We start from the raw sequence: 12,872 nt of genomic DNA, 5'->3' as shown, positions 1-12,872 counted from the left end.
ATTTCCTCACAAGTAGTCACACTGAAAATAATTTCACATGAGTTTTCTTAGAAAAATTCTATTTTCCCACCAACCAGCCATCAGTTATTCAGACAATATAAATACGAAGATGGAATTATTGACTCAAAACCAGTTTAAACAGGCAGAGCGATGATATATCACAGTTTCTTATGTGAGAATGTTACCTTTTTGAACTACACTATGAATAATTTTGTCAAGTCTGGTCTTTTGTTATCCAAAACCACAGAAAGAGAGACAAGGGAGTGAGCATTCTATAACTCCCCTCACAAAAGTATCAAAACTCACAAAAAGAGAAGGACTAAATAACATCACAAAAGAGACCCTGCCGTGAATTATTCTGTCCTTGTCTCTATCCAAAAGAGAACATAGGGAAGAGGTTAAAGAAGAGGAATATAGGGGAAATCAACAGATTTTAAAATACTGCCCTCACCCACTATATAGTGGCATGTTTCATCATAGGACCGCTTACAATGCCCAGGTGCACACTGGGCGGAGTGCAATTTTTTTTGAGAGGTAAAAAAAGAAGGAACGGAAAAGAAAAAAGGGGAAAGCTTTCCCGTGTGAGAGATCACTGGTGCAGAAAGAAGATAAAACTGCCTAAGGTGGTGCCACCTGAACTCCTTTATTAGTGGTCCACCTTGACAGGATTAAAAGTCGGAAAAGGGGTGTATCGGAGGCGTTTTGCTTTGGGTGTTGTATCTGATGTTTTGCAAAAGGGTGTCTGGATTTACATTACCATGTTGGTTTGGTTTCTTTCTGTGTTGTCTGTAATGGGTGTGGCCTGGTCTCTTTTCTGTGTTTTTTTTGTTTAGTTTGATAATAAGCAATGTCTGGGTTAGTGCCTTGTCTCGTGTCTCCTTGTGCTTTGTGTGACCCGATAACACAAAATCTACATATGTGCCATCAGGTGTCGTGTCTAGTCTGTGTTTGATATTAGGCAGATGTATTCTGGCTAAGCTACAAATTTGGTTCAAGGACATCCGGATTTCAATCCTGAACTCCCAACATCAGTATTTTCATATGAATATAAATAGAATATATATAGAGAGAGAGCGAGAGAGAAATAAGGCTATTCATATAGATAGATATATTTAGAGCTTTGTGTAAATACAAGTGCTTTTGTGGTGTATTTTCTGGATTATTCTGTCTTGTAAAGGTACACTATATTAATGCAGTAGAAACTCACTCCATGGTTTCTGCATATGCCAGTTTTGAATAATAGTGCTGATTTAGCAAAGCAATATCTTGTGACATAGTTATGTTAGTTTCAACAGGTGTTGGGTCATTGTCGTGAGACTCAGCAAAAGCAGTCCAAGCATTCCATTGGATACTAAGCATTGAATGAAATGACCATCATTTGCGTGATTTCCTCACAGATTCTTTCCCAGTTTGTTTTGCTGGCTTTAGAACTCTTTGCACCTTAGCCCTGCTAACCAGTAGTAAAGTACCCGGGCTCTGCCTTTAGCCATGGTTGAATTGGCAAACTGCTAATTTGTATATTTAGCTTGCCCATATGCCCCAGTACATGGTACAAAGTGTACCAAGCATATGAAAGTTAAATACCACTAGAGGACTACTGCACCTATTGTGCCATCCACTTCAGTGGCAGTGCAAACATGGCTTCAGCCCTAACATTGTTTCCTGACTGTACCAGTGTAAAAACTGCAATTGGACATAACAAAATAACCCAAGGTCAAAACCTTACTTTGCAATATTAACAGGTCACCCCTATGTAGGCTTTAGAGGGTGTATAGTATTTAAAAGTAAGACATGTAGAAATTTTATGTTATCATATCTTTGCAGTGGCTAAAACCCAAAATCTTTTTCCACAGTAAGGAGGCTGGTTGACCCATAGAGAAACATTGGGAGGCAATATTATCCATTAATTCTGCTATCTCAAGGTAGATACCATCTAGAGAAACAATTCAACGGCTATTTTGAATATTTATTAAAGCCCAACTTAATGGTGAAGTCGATTTGTTCATAAAAATTAAGGAAACATAACTTTATTTTAGAAATTACCTTTTACCTTCCTGAAACTACTGCAAGCTAATATACATAAACCTTCCAATTGTCACCTAGCTGGTGAATGGCCCTGAATGAAGTGTGAAAACTCTTCCCAGAGCAGTGACAAAGACCAAAAGCCTAGGTGTGGGGAGGAGTTTTTGTTCCTCTGACAGGATGGCCATTTGGGTTGTGCCCAGGAACTTACTTGACTTCAAAGGGGGCTCCCATGTCGCAGGCAGATGTCAGGTGGCAACTGGACAGGCACCTACTTTTGTCCTCATAGTCGGACAGGCACAAAACCCAGTGAGGAGAGAGCTGCCCCAGAACTGGTTTTGAGTGACCAGAGAGAAGGGGCTTCTCATTACCTTGGCCACAGCTCTTGGTGGGCTGACAGGCTCCTCAGAAGGGGAAAAGTGTATCACCATTTTGGATTCAAGGAGTGAAGGATACACTGGGATTGTTTGCAGTAAGGCAGGGAGGAACTACTGCAATAGTAGGCAGGGTTGACTCTGAGAATTTCACCCTATTGGTTAGGGGGACCAGGAGTCTTCTCCACCCACCACCTACTGCCAGGCATACATTTGGCATCCCCTGGCACACTCCTCAGAACACTACTGAACTGGGCTTGTCCTCTTCTGTTCTTCCTCACATACAGTAGTGTTCTGAGAAGGGGACCTCAAATTTTTCCTGCTCTGAGCTCATCCTGCCAGAACCAACTACTTTATTATTACTGCGCCCAACAGATATTCAACCTTGTGGAGCACACTTCAGCTGTAGACTGTTGCCTTGCTGTCTGCAGATTTTTTAATTCCCTCTTTGAGACTAAGTCCCAAGGTGAAACCTCCAAACGAGTCGAATCTAGTGTCTGTATCTGTCCCGCACTCCATCGCGGTCAGCCTCAAATTGCTCCAGATCCAGGTCTACAGTAACCAGTTGACTTAGGTTGGCACTTAATGCTATTTTGGTGCTTTTTTGATTTAAAACTTAAAAAAATTCATATCTTGGTTTCCTCTTATTGGATTTTGCTATTTTGGTATCCTTATATTTATTAGCATTAACTTGGTTTGGTATTTTTATTGTGTTGTATTATAACGTTATGTTTTTACACTGCATAAATACTTTATACATTACCTTAAGTTAAACCAGTCTGCATAACTACCAGGGAGTTCATGACAGATTAATTTAGTGACTTTAATGGTTTACCCTGAGAGGGATTGCGATTTTACTCAAGATGGGTAGTTACCACATTCTGACTAATAATTGACTTTCATCCATCATAGTTTAGTTTTTAATTTGCGGTCCGATGTGTGGATGCATTTGCCCGAACATTGAGACTCTCTTCTTCACAAAATCCTGAAACAACACTTTCAATGACATAGCAAGGATGCTGTAGGCCTTAATGCAAGGAAAATTATATACCATTCCTTGATCTGGTAGTGAAAAAAACTATCATTATGGTGCAGTAGGCCCCTCTCCTACCATGGCCCTGGTGCCACCCCACCTGTTGCTGTTCAGTGTTTTGTAATTTTCCCTTTAGCTTGATAGCATAAGCTAGTAGTTATTTAGCTCAAACTGCCCTGATGCTTCAATTAGCTTTATTGATCCCTTAAGCAAGCTAGAGTCTATATTGCAGACATTAGAGGCAATGCTTGCTATGCGAATTGTGATCACTAACTAAAGCTGTGTATCTTCTAAAGATTCATGTAATTGACTTACAAACGTTCTCACACGAATGGTTGTTGGAACACAATAGGTGTAGAGCCCATCTGCAGTACTTAGGGGCATATTTAATAGAGCTTATCACCACTAGATCATCACCAGGGAAAACCTTCTTTTAACTCGGCAAAACTGTTATATTCCATATAGGTACCCTGATATAGGTCCAGGTAACATCGTAACCCTTTACCTATGTCCTTCCCTACATTATACTTATAACGGTTTACAGGGACTGACCTTTTACCTAGCTCCAACACTACATTCAGAACGCGGGTTTCCCCTATTTTGAAATCTCATACATTATGCATGAGGATTCTTGGAAGTGCAGCAGGACTACCATCTCCTGTATAATATTTATGTATAAAGTTCATGCCCAACATCATCCTAAGTCAGACACAGTATTACAGCGATGTAGGACCCCTGGGGAGACCTATGGGTGTGTATATATACAACACATCTTGCTAAGATAGGCAGAGGAGACCAGGACTTCCCAGCCTACACACTGACCAGAGATGCTGAGGTTCTTGCATGCAGGCACTCCAGCTCGCAGTGGTCTAAACACATCCCTCGCGGGGTGTCCAACTCGAGACCAGTGCGGGCCCCACAGACTCTCACTTCAGGTAATGAGGGTTGACTTTATCCTAGAGGGATTCTTGGCTTAACACCTACACACTTGCTAGGTACACTTAGGTACAAATAGTTAGGGAGGCATTGTAGGAGTATGCATCTTTTTATTATCATGTATTTCATATACTTGTATGTATTCATGATTACTGCAAGATGGTAGAACTTTACCATCCATTTACTTTTATAGTACTGCTGATCATTCATATATTTTACTGTCAACGGTTGTTGCAGCTCATTTATTTTACACCAGAATAACAACTGTTCTGTAAATACTTATTGAAAACGCCCAGCCTGTTTATTCTGTGTATCTCTAGGAGACAGACTAAGTAAGCACGAGTTACTGAGCAAAAAGTAGTACATTGTTTCCACAGTCCTGAGGGATCAGGGTAGTCATGTTCAATGGTTGCCGAAAACTATTCTCTCCTTGGTAAGAGTAGATTCTAGTGGCACTGTGAGCTAGCTGATCCAAGAGGCCAACATACACAGTGGGGGTGTTCAGAATTAGTTTGACACCAATCCTACAGTGTATGCTGTCCAAACGCGCAGATCCTGTATAGTTTTATAGGAACTACATGACAAAACAAGGAAAAATTATTAATTTCTCCTCATTATTTAACAGCAAATCACCACTAGTGATTGTTCATGTGGAGGAAGGCGCCCCTTCCTGCACGTGAACAATCATTCCCCGCAACATAGTGCAAGGGTGACTGCGTTGGTGCTAGGCAGCTTAATTAAGCGCCAGCACTAGGGGAAAGGCAGGGGTGTGTCGCACAGCACATCCCTGCGTTTGGAAACTGTCAGAGTGTGGCGTTAGTAATTTCGGAGCTACACTGTGCTCCTCCAGTTTATTGTAAATATGCCCCTTAGTTTGTAAAAGAATAAGTGCCCTTGCCTAGTGTTTAGCTCAGAAACCCCGCTGCCTGCACCATAGAATGTCATGGTTGCCAAATACTAAGGCTGGGTGGTCTTGATTCCAGCTCATGGCCCTTTCATTCACCACCAGACACTACCAGCCCATTTATCTTAGTCTTTCAAGTTCTTTTTCATCCTTGCTTTCTTTCTTTGTCACTGTTTTTCAGTCTTTTGCTTCCTTCTCCTTTCCCCATTTTGCAATTTTTCTCTATTTCTCTGGGTGAAAGTCTGATGAGGAAAGATAAGTGCTGGTCCCCAAAAATGAGTGCTGATGGACCCCATCTGCAACCACCGGCTCAAATTAAGCACCCCCCATCCGGCAGATAGGTATAAGTTCACCCTCTTTCTTTGAAACTCTAGTGCATTTTATTGTGGATGCTGATAATGCTGTATAGGCCAGTTTGTGCCAACTTCAAGTAAACTTAAGAAAATATGCAAATCAAAAACCCTCAACTCTCAAAATGTCAGGAGTCTGAAGAGTCAGACAAAAAAGTTGGACCAGGTCTACTGCACCTTCCTTGCTTTATGGCCTTTAGCTCTTACGTTGACCTTGATCAAAGTTCAATAAGAAAGGAACCTTTACAGGTTCTGAAAGAATAGTTTAAAGTTCATCTATATTTAAATCAAGTTTGTCTATGTGATGCGGCGGTTGTATGTAACAAAGCAGTTTATCAAAGTGTGTTTTTGTTTTTATGCATGCAGTTGGCTTGATTCCTCTCGATCACTCATGGAGCAGGACATCCAAGAAGATGATCAGTTGTTACTGCGTTTTAAATACTACAGTTTCTTTGATTTAAATCCAAAAGTAAGTTGATGCCTTATTTTCCTCTGCATGTTTGCATTTTTGTTATGAATATTCACCTGTTATATTATGTCACGTTGTTGATTGTACCTTTGCTTTGCGCCACAACCTGGTGAGATATTAACACATTTGACATTTAAATTTAATGCAGTCGGAAGAAGCTTTATACTGTGTCATAGAGCTACACATCATGGAATAAGTAAGCAGTGGTGTTTATATAGTGTGCAGTACTCCAAGTGGGTCTGTTTGTGTTAATCTTAGTCATTTTGCCTCAGGCATGCTAATTTGGAAACAATGTTCACCATGTGAGAGAGAAGAAGAAGGGGTGTGGTCATGGAGATGAGGCAGGGCTTTATTCCAAACACTGACTGATATCCACTCCACACCTCCCTAAAACACAAACAAAACCTTCTGAGGATGCCACTGATGTTCTGGGGAGGTAGCAAAAATCCAGACAGTCATCCGCTTCACACCACTAACCCATATGAGCTGAAACCCCTCTCTTTGCAATGGTTTCCGGCTCACCAATTAATGCACCTTGTGATATCCGCAGTTGACCTAGTCATTAGGTAAAGAGAGCTGATATCATATGACACACAGTGGCACCATTTACTTGACGAGTCTGCTGCTTAATCCAAACAAGCATTTGCAATGCAATAGGTCTCACATTTGAAAGAGTTTAAGGTATTGGCATTTTAAATGACAATGCCTTTTAATTATCTTTTTTGATAATTAATACATTAATAAAAGGCATTATTGTTTACAATGCCAATAGCTGTAACTCTTATATATGTGAGACCTATTTCATTTCAAAGAACCGGCTGCCATTGTCCCGGGCTGCTTTGAAAGTGAAAGCACGCATTGCGTGCTGAATGTTGCAGGAAAGCATGTCCTGCCTGCAGTAGGAGAAACGATTTACAAAAAATGGTGCATACAGACTAAACAAGTCATACTATGTAACAACAGAAGTAAAAGTCCTAATGGGAGGTTACAAATGAAGACAAGGCGGTACTAAGGAGGGACTAACAAGCCTATCCACGAACCAGAAGTCAGCATTTACGAGGGACAATGACAGAAGCCAATGACAAATATGGAGGGAGAGTGGACGGGGCTTCAAGTACATACTCGAATACAGCATGCATCGCAGAGCAGCGCAAGCGCTGCCCAGGCTCAACCTAAAAATTAGTCTTCAGCTTTTGCCTGAAGCACAGAAATGTGAGAGCCTAATGTGGAGGGGATGGAAGGCGGGAAGTGGAGAGTTTCAAGTACAGATCCCTCTACTGAAAAAAGAGCAGCAACCACGTTTTTGGATAATAAATATTGCTACATTAATTTTTTCCAATGGCTTACTGCATATTTCTCAAGCCAGTATATGATTTTTTTTTATAACATCGTTTTTATTGCAGATTCAAATCTTACATATTCCATACATTGATGAGTACTTTCCACAGCCATCACTCTCGCGTATTGTCCGTTTGGGTGACCCAACTACACAGCCAAATGGCCCACACCCCGGAGGTCGGGCGGCATCAAACATCAATTCACGCCTCCCAGCAACCCCTGAGTACTGTGCTTCCTCTTGTCAGAATGTCTACAATCTGCTTTTCCATTTTACCCCCTCCCCCTCCCCTAACCTCTCCTCCCCCCCAACTTCCCAACTCCCCCCTCCCCCCGCCTGCGCCTACGCCCGGATGCGCCGTTAGCTAAGGTGTGTGGTCACTACCAGGAGGGACGTGTCATTCACAAAGAGTGTGCCCCTGGTGCGTCTGTGGGATCTTCAGGTCCTGAGTTAGAGTACCCTTCGTCCTCCCCCATAGTACTATCTCGGAGCACCTGCACTAGTGCCTCCCATGCTGTTGCCCTTTCTAGCGCCTTCTCGTCAGCTTTGCGGCGGGCCAGTTGATATCTTAACGTACTTTCGCTCGCCGCCCATTTAAGACATTCATTGAACCAACGATCATACGTGGGTCCCTTCTTTGATTTCCAATTTCTAGTTATTTCCCTCTTAGCCAATATTAACCCCATATCTATAAACTGACTAGTGACCTTATTCCTGGGCGTATGCGGAAACCAATGCAACACCCCTATCGCCTTAGTATATTGCAACTCCCTGTCTGTTACCGTATTCAATGTCTCTCCAATCTCCCGCCAATAATCTTGGAAATGCGGGCAGTCCCACAATATGTGGCCTAGATCCGCCCCCACTGTGTTACATCTGGGGCAGGCTGCACTTTCCACTCCAAAATATTTCCCAATTTTTCCCGGTGTGAGGTAGGCCCTGTGGAGGATATAAAAATGTATCAATTGAAAGCGTCCATTCCTCGTACTCTTCCTTGCTCTCCTCAGCAGCTGCACCCAAGTCGTGTCAGGGATCTCTAGCTGGAGATCTGTTTCCCATTTGGCCTTCAGTGTAGTCAGCGGTTGTAACGTTTCTCGCAACATTCGAGAGTAGAGGCAGGTCACTGCCTTATGAGTGGCAGCCGCCATCATAGTGTATTGGCAGGCGATGGACGTGGTGGGCTCCTGCAGCCCTACCCCCCAGTGCGCCTGCATGGCTCTGGTCACAGCGGCGTGCATCAGATAATCTCCTCTAGGTAGGTCGAATCGGTCCTGCAAGGTCTGATACGGTAGCAATACCCCGTCCTCATACAGGTCTCCCAGCATCTGCAGCCCTGCATCTTCCCACCCCTGTAGCCGCGACCAGTCGCCGCCGTGGGGCAGTGCTGTCACCATTCCCAACGGTATCTCAGGAGCATACATACGTCTTAACCCCGCTCTTCGCCGCGCTCGATTCCAACAGAGCCTGAACGTCTGCTCCTCTAGGAGGAGATCTCGAATGAGGAGCCTCTGCTGTAGAGTTATGTACGCAAGCACATGTCCGGGGACACCTCCGTCCCTTTCTTGTTCCGGGCCTCGGTACACCCTTGCCACCTCCTACGTGAAGACCTGCAGTTGGGACGCCAAATAATAAAACTCAAAATCTGGCACTGCCATGCCCCCCTCATCTTTTGGTCTAATCAACGTATCCAACGCTACTCTACGCCTGCCCGTACCCCATGGGAACGATATCATCAACGATCTCAACTGCCGAAAGACAGAGCCCGGTATCCACACCGGTAACGTACGGAAGTAGTAGAGGAGACGCGGTAGGGCCACCATTTTCAGTAAGGCGATACGGCCCGTCACCGAGAGCGGAAGAGTGGCCCAAAAGGTCATATTTCCCCTCAACGCCCGGACACAACGGCCCACGTTGCCCTCTAGCATATCTGCCGCCGAATGGTACACGTATACTCCCAGGTATTTCAAACAAGTAGGCTCCCATTTGAGTAGGGGGCGGTTAGTAGGCCGCGTCTCTCTCTGTCGAAGTGGGAATAAACAGGATTTGGCCCAATTAACCTTTAGTCCTGATAGCCTGCCAAAAAGTTCGAGAAGCCTTTCAGCTCCCGCTAGCGCCTCACCCGCATCCTCCAGAAATAATAAAAGGTCGTCCGCATACAGCGAGATAGCCTGCCAGCGTCCCCTGTGAACTAGTCCCTAATAGTATCGTCTCGACCGTGCTTCCGCCGCAAACAGTTCCATCGCCAATGCAAACAGCAGAGGAGATAACGAGCATCCCTGTCTAGTACCACGACCCACTTGATATTGGCTCGAGATTAGGGAGCCTATCCTGACCCGCGCTGTCGCCGACGTGTACAACACTTTGGTCCAACCTATATATCCATCTCCCAGGCCGAACCACTTCATGACCCTGTAGAGATATTCCCATTCCAAACTGTCGAACGCCTTTTCAATATCAACGGACAACACCAAGGGCACGCTCGTCTCTGATTGCTGGTCACCCATTAGTCGTATCAACCGTCGAATATTAATGGTGGTGTTCCGCGTTGGAATGAAGCCGGATTGATCACTGTGGACCAACTTCGTCATGTGGCTCAGCAGTCTATTGGCCAGTATTTTGCTCAGGATTTTATAGTCCGTCGTCAACATGGACAGCGGTCGATAAGACGCCAGGTTCCTACTCTCCCTCCCTGGCTTCAGCAACGGGATCATTAATGCTTCGCACATGGACTGAGGCAACCTCCCTCTCGACCTAGCTTTCTTATATACTGCTTGAAGCCGCGGAGCTAATTGCTCCAGGTATTTACTGTAAAACTCTATGGGTAAGCCATCCAGTCCCGGAGTCTTGTTTCGAGCCATCTGCTTCACCGCACTCCCTATTTCCCCCAAGGTAATGTCTCTGCCCAATTCGTCTGATTGTTCTCGATCCATCTGTGGCAATTGCAGTCCCTCCAAAAAGGTGTCAATCTCAGACCCCTGACCCTCTAATCCGGTCTCGTATAGTCTTTCATAGTATGACCGAAAACTGTCCAAAATCTCTGCTTGGGTAGTGCAGACACCTCCCCCTTCTTCCTCTACGGCCAAGATCGGGTGACTACGCCTAGTTGGATTAGCCAGCCAGACTAGCAGCGTCCCTGCCTTGTCCCCCTCGGCTAGCGCCCTCGTGAGATAGGTCTTATGATCAAAACTCCGGAGCCGTTCCATTTCTACCGCTACCGCTTCCTTGGCCTCGCTAACAGCTTCCTGCAGCTCGGGATGGTTAGGACGTGCCAACTCGATGTTTCGCAGCGCTCTTTCAGCCTTATCCAAGTCGTCTAAGAGCGTCTTACGGACTCCCGCATATTTCCCGATACAATGACCTCTGATGACAACCTTGAAGGCATTCCACTCCATCGCTCTGGAGGACGTGGTACCACTATTCTCCTCAAAGTATTGAGTGATTCTCTCCCCAAGCGCTTCCCTGAACAGTAGGTCATCCATGGTTTCCGGTCGTAACTGCCATGTTGGGACTCGTGAGGTCTCGGTCATCCAGTTGAACTTCAATAAGAGGGGATTGTGGTCGGACAACGTGCGAGTCAAATATTCAGCATTTGTCACAGTAGAGACCACGAGCGGGGAGCACAAAAACACGTCCAGACGAACGTGGAGATCGTGCAAACTGGAGTAATACGAGTAATCTCTCAACGTCGGGTTCAGTGCCCTCCAAGCATCCACCAACTCCCATCTCTCCTGCCAGTCAAGCCTGCGCTTCGCCAGTCGATGCACTGGCGAAGCTCCCAGTGGTGGGTGGGACCTGTCCAATGTGGTGTCTGCTACTGAGTTAAAATCTCCCCCCATGACTATAGGGCCCGCCAAGTAGCTCGCTAGTGTGCCTGAAAGCTTCGTTAGAAAGGCTGGCTGATCAATATTGGGTGCGTACACACTGCATAGTACTATGTCTCGGCCCCTAAGCTTCCCCTCCACAGCCACCAACCTGCCCTCCGGGTCGATTACTTGTCTAGTTGCTTGGAAAGGAACCCCGGCTCGGATCCAAATCAGTGCCCCCCTTGCAAATGCAGAGTATGTGGTGTTGAACAGTTGCCCTCTCCACCTTCTCTGAAGTGCTATTCCCTCCTGTTTTATCAGGTGCGTTTCCTGTAACAACGCAATCTGAACTCCTCTACGCACTAAATAAGCATGCTCTTTGTGTCTTCTCGCCATAGTGTGCAGACCTCGCACGTTCCAGGTCACACACTTCAATGCCCCTAAACTAGCCATTGTCCCATGACAACCAATTCACAGTGTCAACAGTCCACTCCCAGGCGCTTGTGCAAGTTTCCCCCCAACCCAACCCTCCCCCCCACATAACAGTCCCCCACCCCTTACATCCCTCGCCTCGAGCCCCCCCAACTACTCTCGGCAACTCCCCCCAGAACAGGACCTAACTTTACAAAATCAGCTCCCATCCAAACTTCAACAAAAGGTCAGCTATCCCAACCTCTACCCCTTTTAACCCGCAGTCTCCACTACGGTGGCCTTATGGGCCAACGGGCGTGACGCGACCCCAAGGACGGCAACCACAGTCCCATCCCCCCGCCCCTCAATCCCCCCATAATCACTCACGAGTCCCGATCTGCTTCACCATAGTCATTGATATCAAAGGGTGTCGGTCCCCCAGGGACTCCGTACAGGCAGTTCTGGTCGCTTTCCCTCTCAAGCTTCTATAATTTCCCCTGATGTTTGCGGTGTCACCACCGGGCCCCTGGCACCACCAAGTTCTCTGTCGGTGCTTCCGGATTCTCTGTGATTTTCAGGTCGGCTGTCCACGTTTCTCCTCCTCAGCTCTAATCTGTGCTCCGTCCGTCCCGGCCTTGTAAGTATCCCACCACGCCCAGGCATCTGCTGATGTGGGAAATAAGAGTACGCTGTCACCCACCACAACTCTAAGCTTGGCCGGAAATAGGAGTGAGTACTTTATACCCTCCACACGCAGTTCTCGCTTGAGTGACAAGAAGGAGGCTCGCAGTTTCTGTGTTTCGAATGTGAAGTCCGGAAACATTGTCACGTTGTTATTATCTACTTGGAATGGGCCCGCTTCCCTGGCCCTTTGCAGCAACCAGTCCCTGTCCTTATAGTGCAGCAGTTTTATCACCACTGGGCGGGGCGGAAGACCCGGATTCGGTGGTCTAGCCGGGACCCGGTGTGCCCGTTCCAACGTGAAGAAAGGTGAAAGCCCTTCTGGCGCCACTTCTGTCCTCAACCAGTTATCCAGAAACCCCACCATGTCGTCACCTTCTTTTTTCTCTGGCAGGCCAACCAAGCGTACGTTATTGCGCCTACTGCGATTTTCAGCGTCCTCTGCCCGCCATTCCAGCACTAGTATCCGGTCTAAAGCGTCTCCCAACCGTCCTTCCATAGATTTTTGCTCCGGTACCATCTCTTGTAGAGTGACCTCCGTGCTCTTGACCCG

General features: G+C 46.0%; 1 protein-coding gene across 1 annotated transcript in view; it reads left to right on the top strand.

The window, feature by feature from the left end:
• FERMT1 (FERM domain containing kindlin 1) overlaps nucleotides 1-12,872 on the top strand; it is a 323,796-nt gene that overhangs the window by 117,157 nt on the left and 193,767 nt on the right. The window contains exon 6 of the mRNA XM_078649519.1: nucleotides 5,986-6,088. Within this exon, the coding sequence (XP_078505645.1) occupies nucleotides 5,986-6,088 (103 nt within the window). The remainder of the gene's footprint in view (nucleotides 1-5,985; nucleotides 6,089-12,872) is intronic.

This window comes from Lissotriton helveticus, chromosome 6 (assembly GCF_964261635.1).
Source record: "Lissotriton helveticus chromosome 6, aLisHel1.1, whole genome shotgun sequence".
NCBI lineage: Eukaryota > Metazoa > Chordata > Amphibia > Caudata > Salamandridae > Lissotriton > Lissotriton helveticus.
Note: the sequence above shows the minus strand (reverse complement) of the source record. Positions and strands in the feature narration are given on the sequence as shown.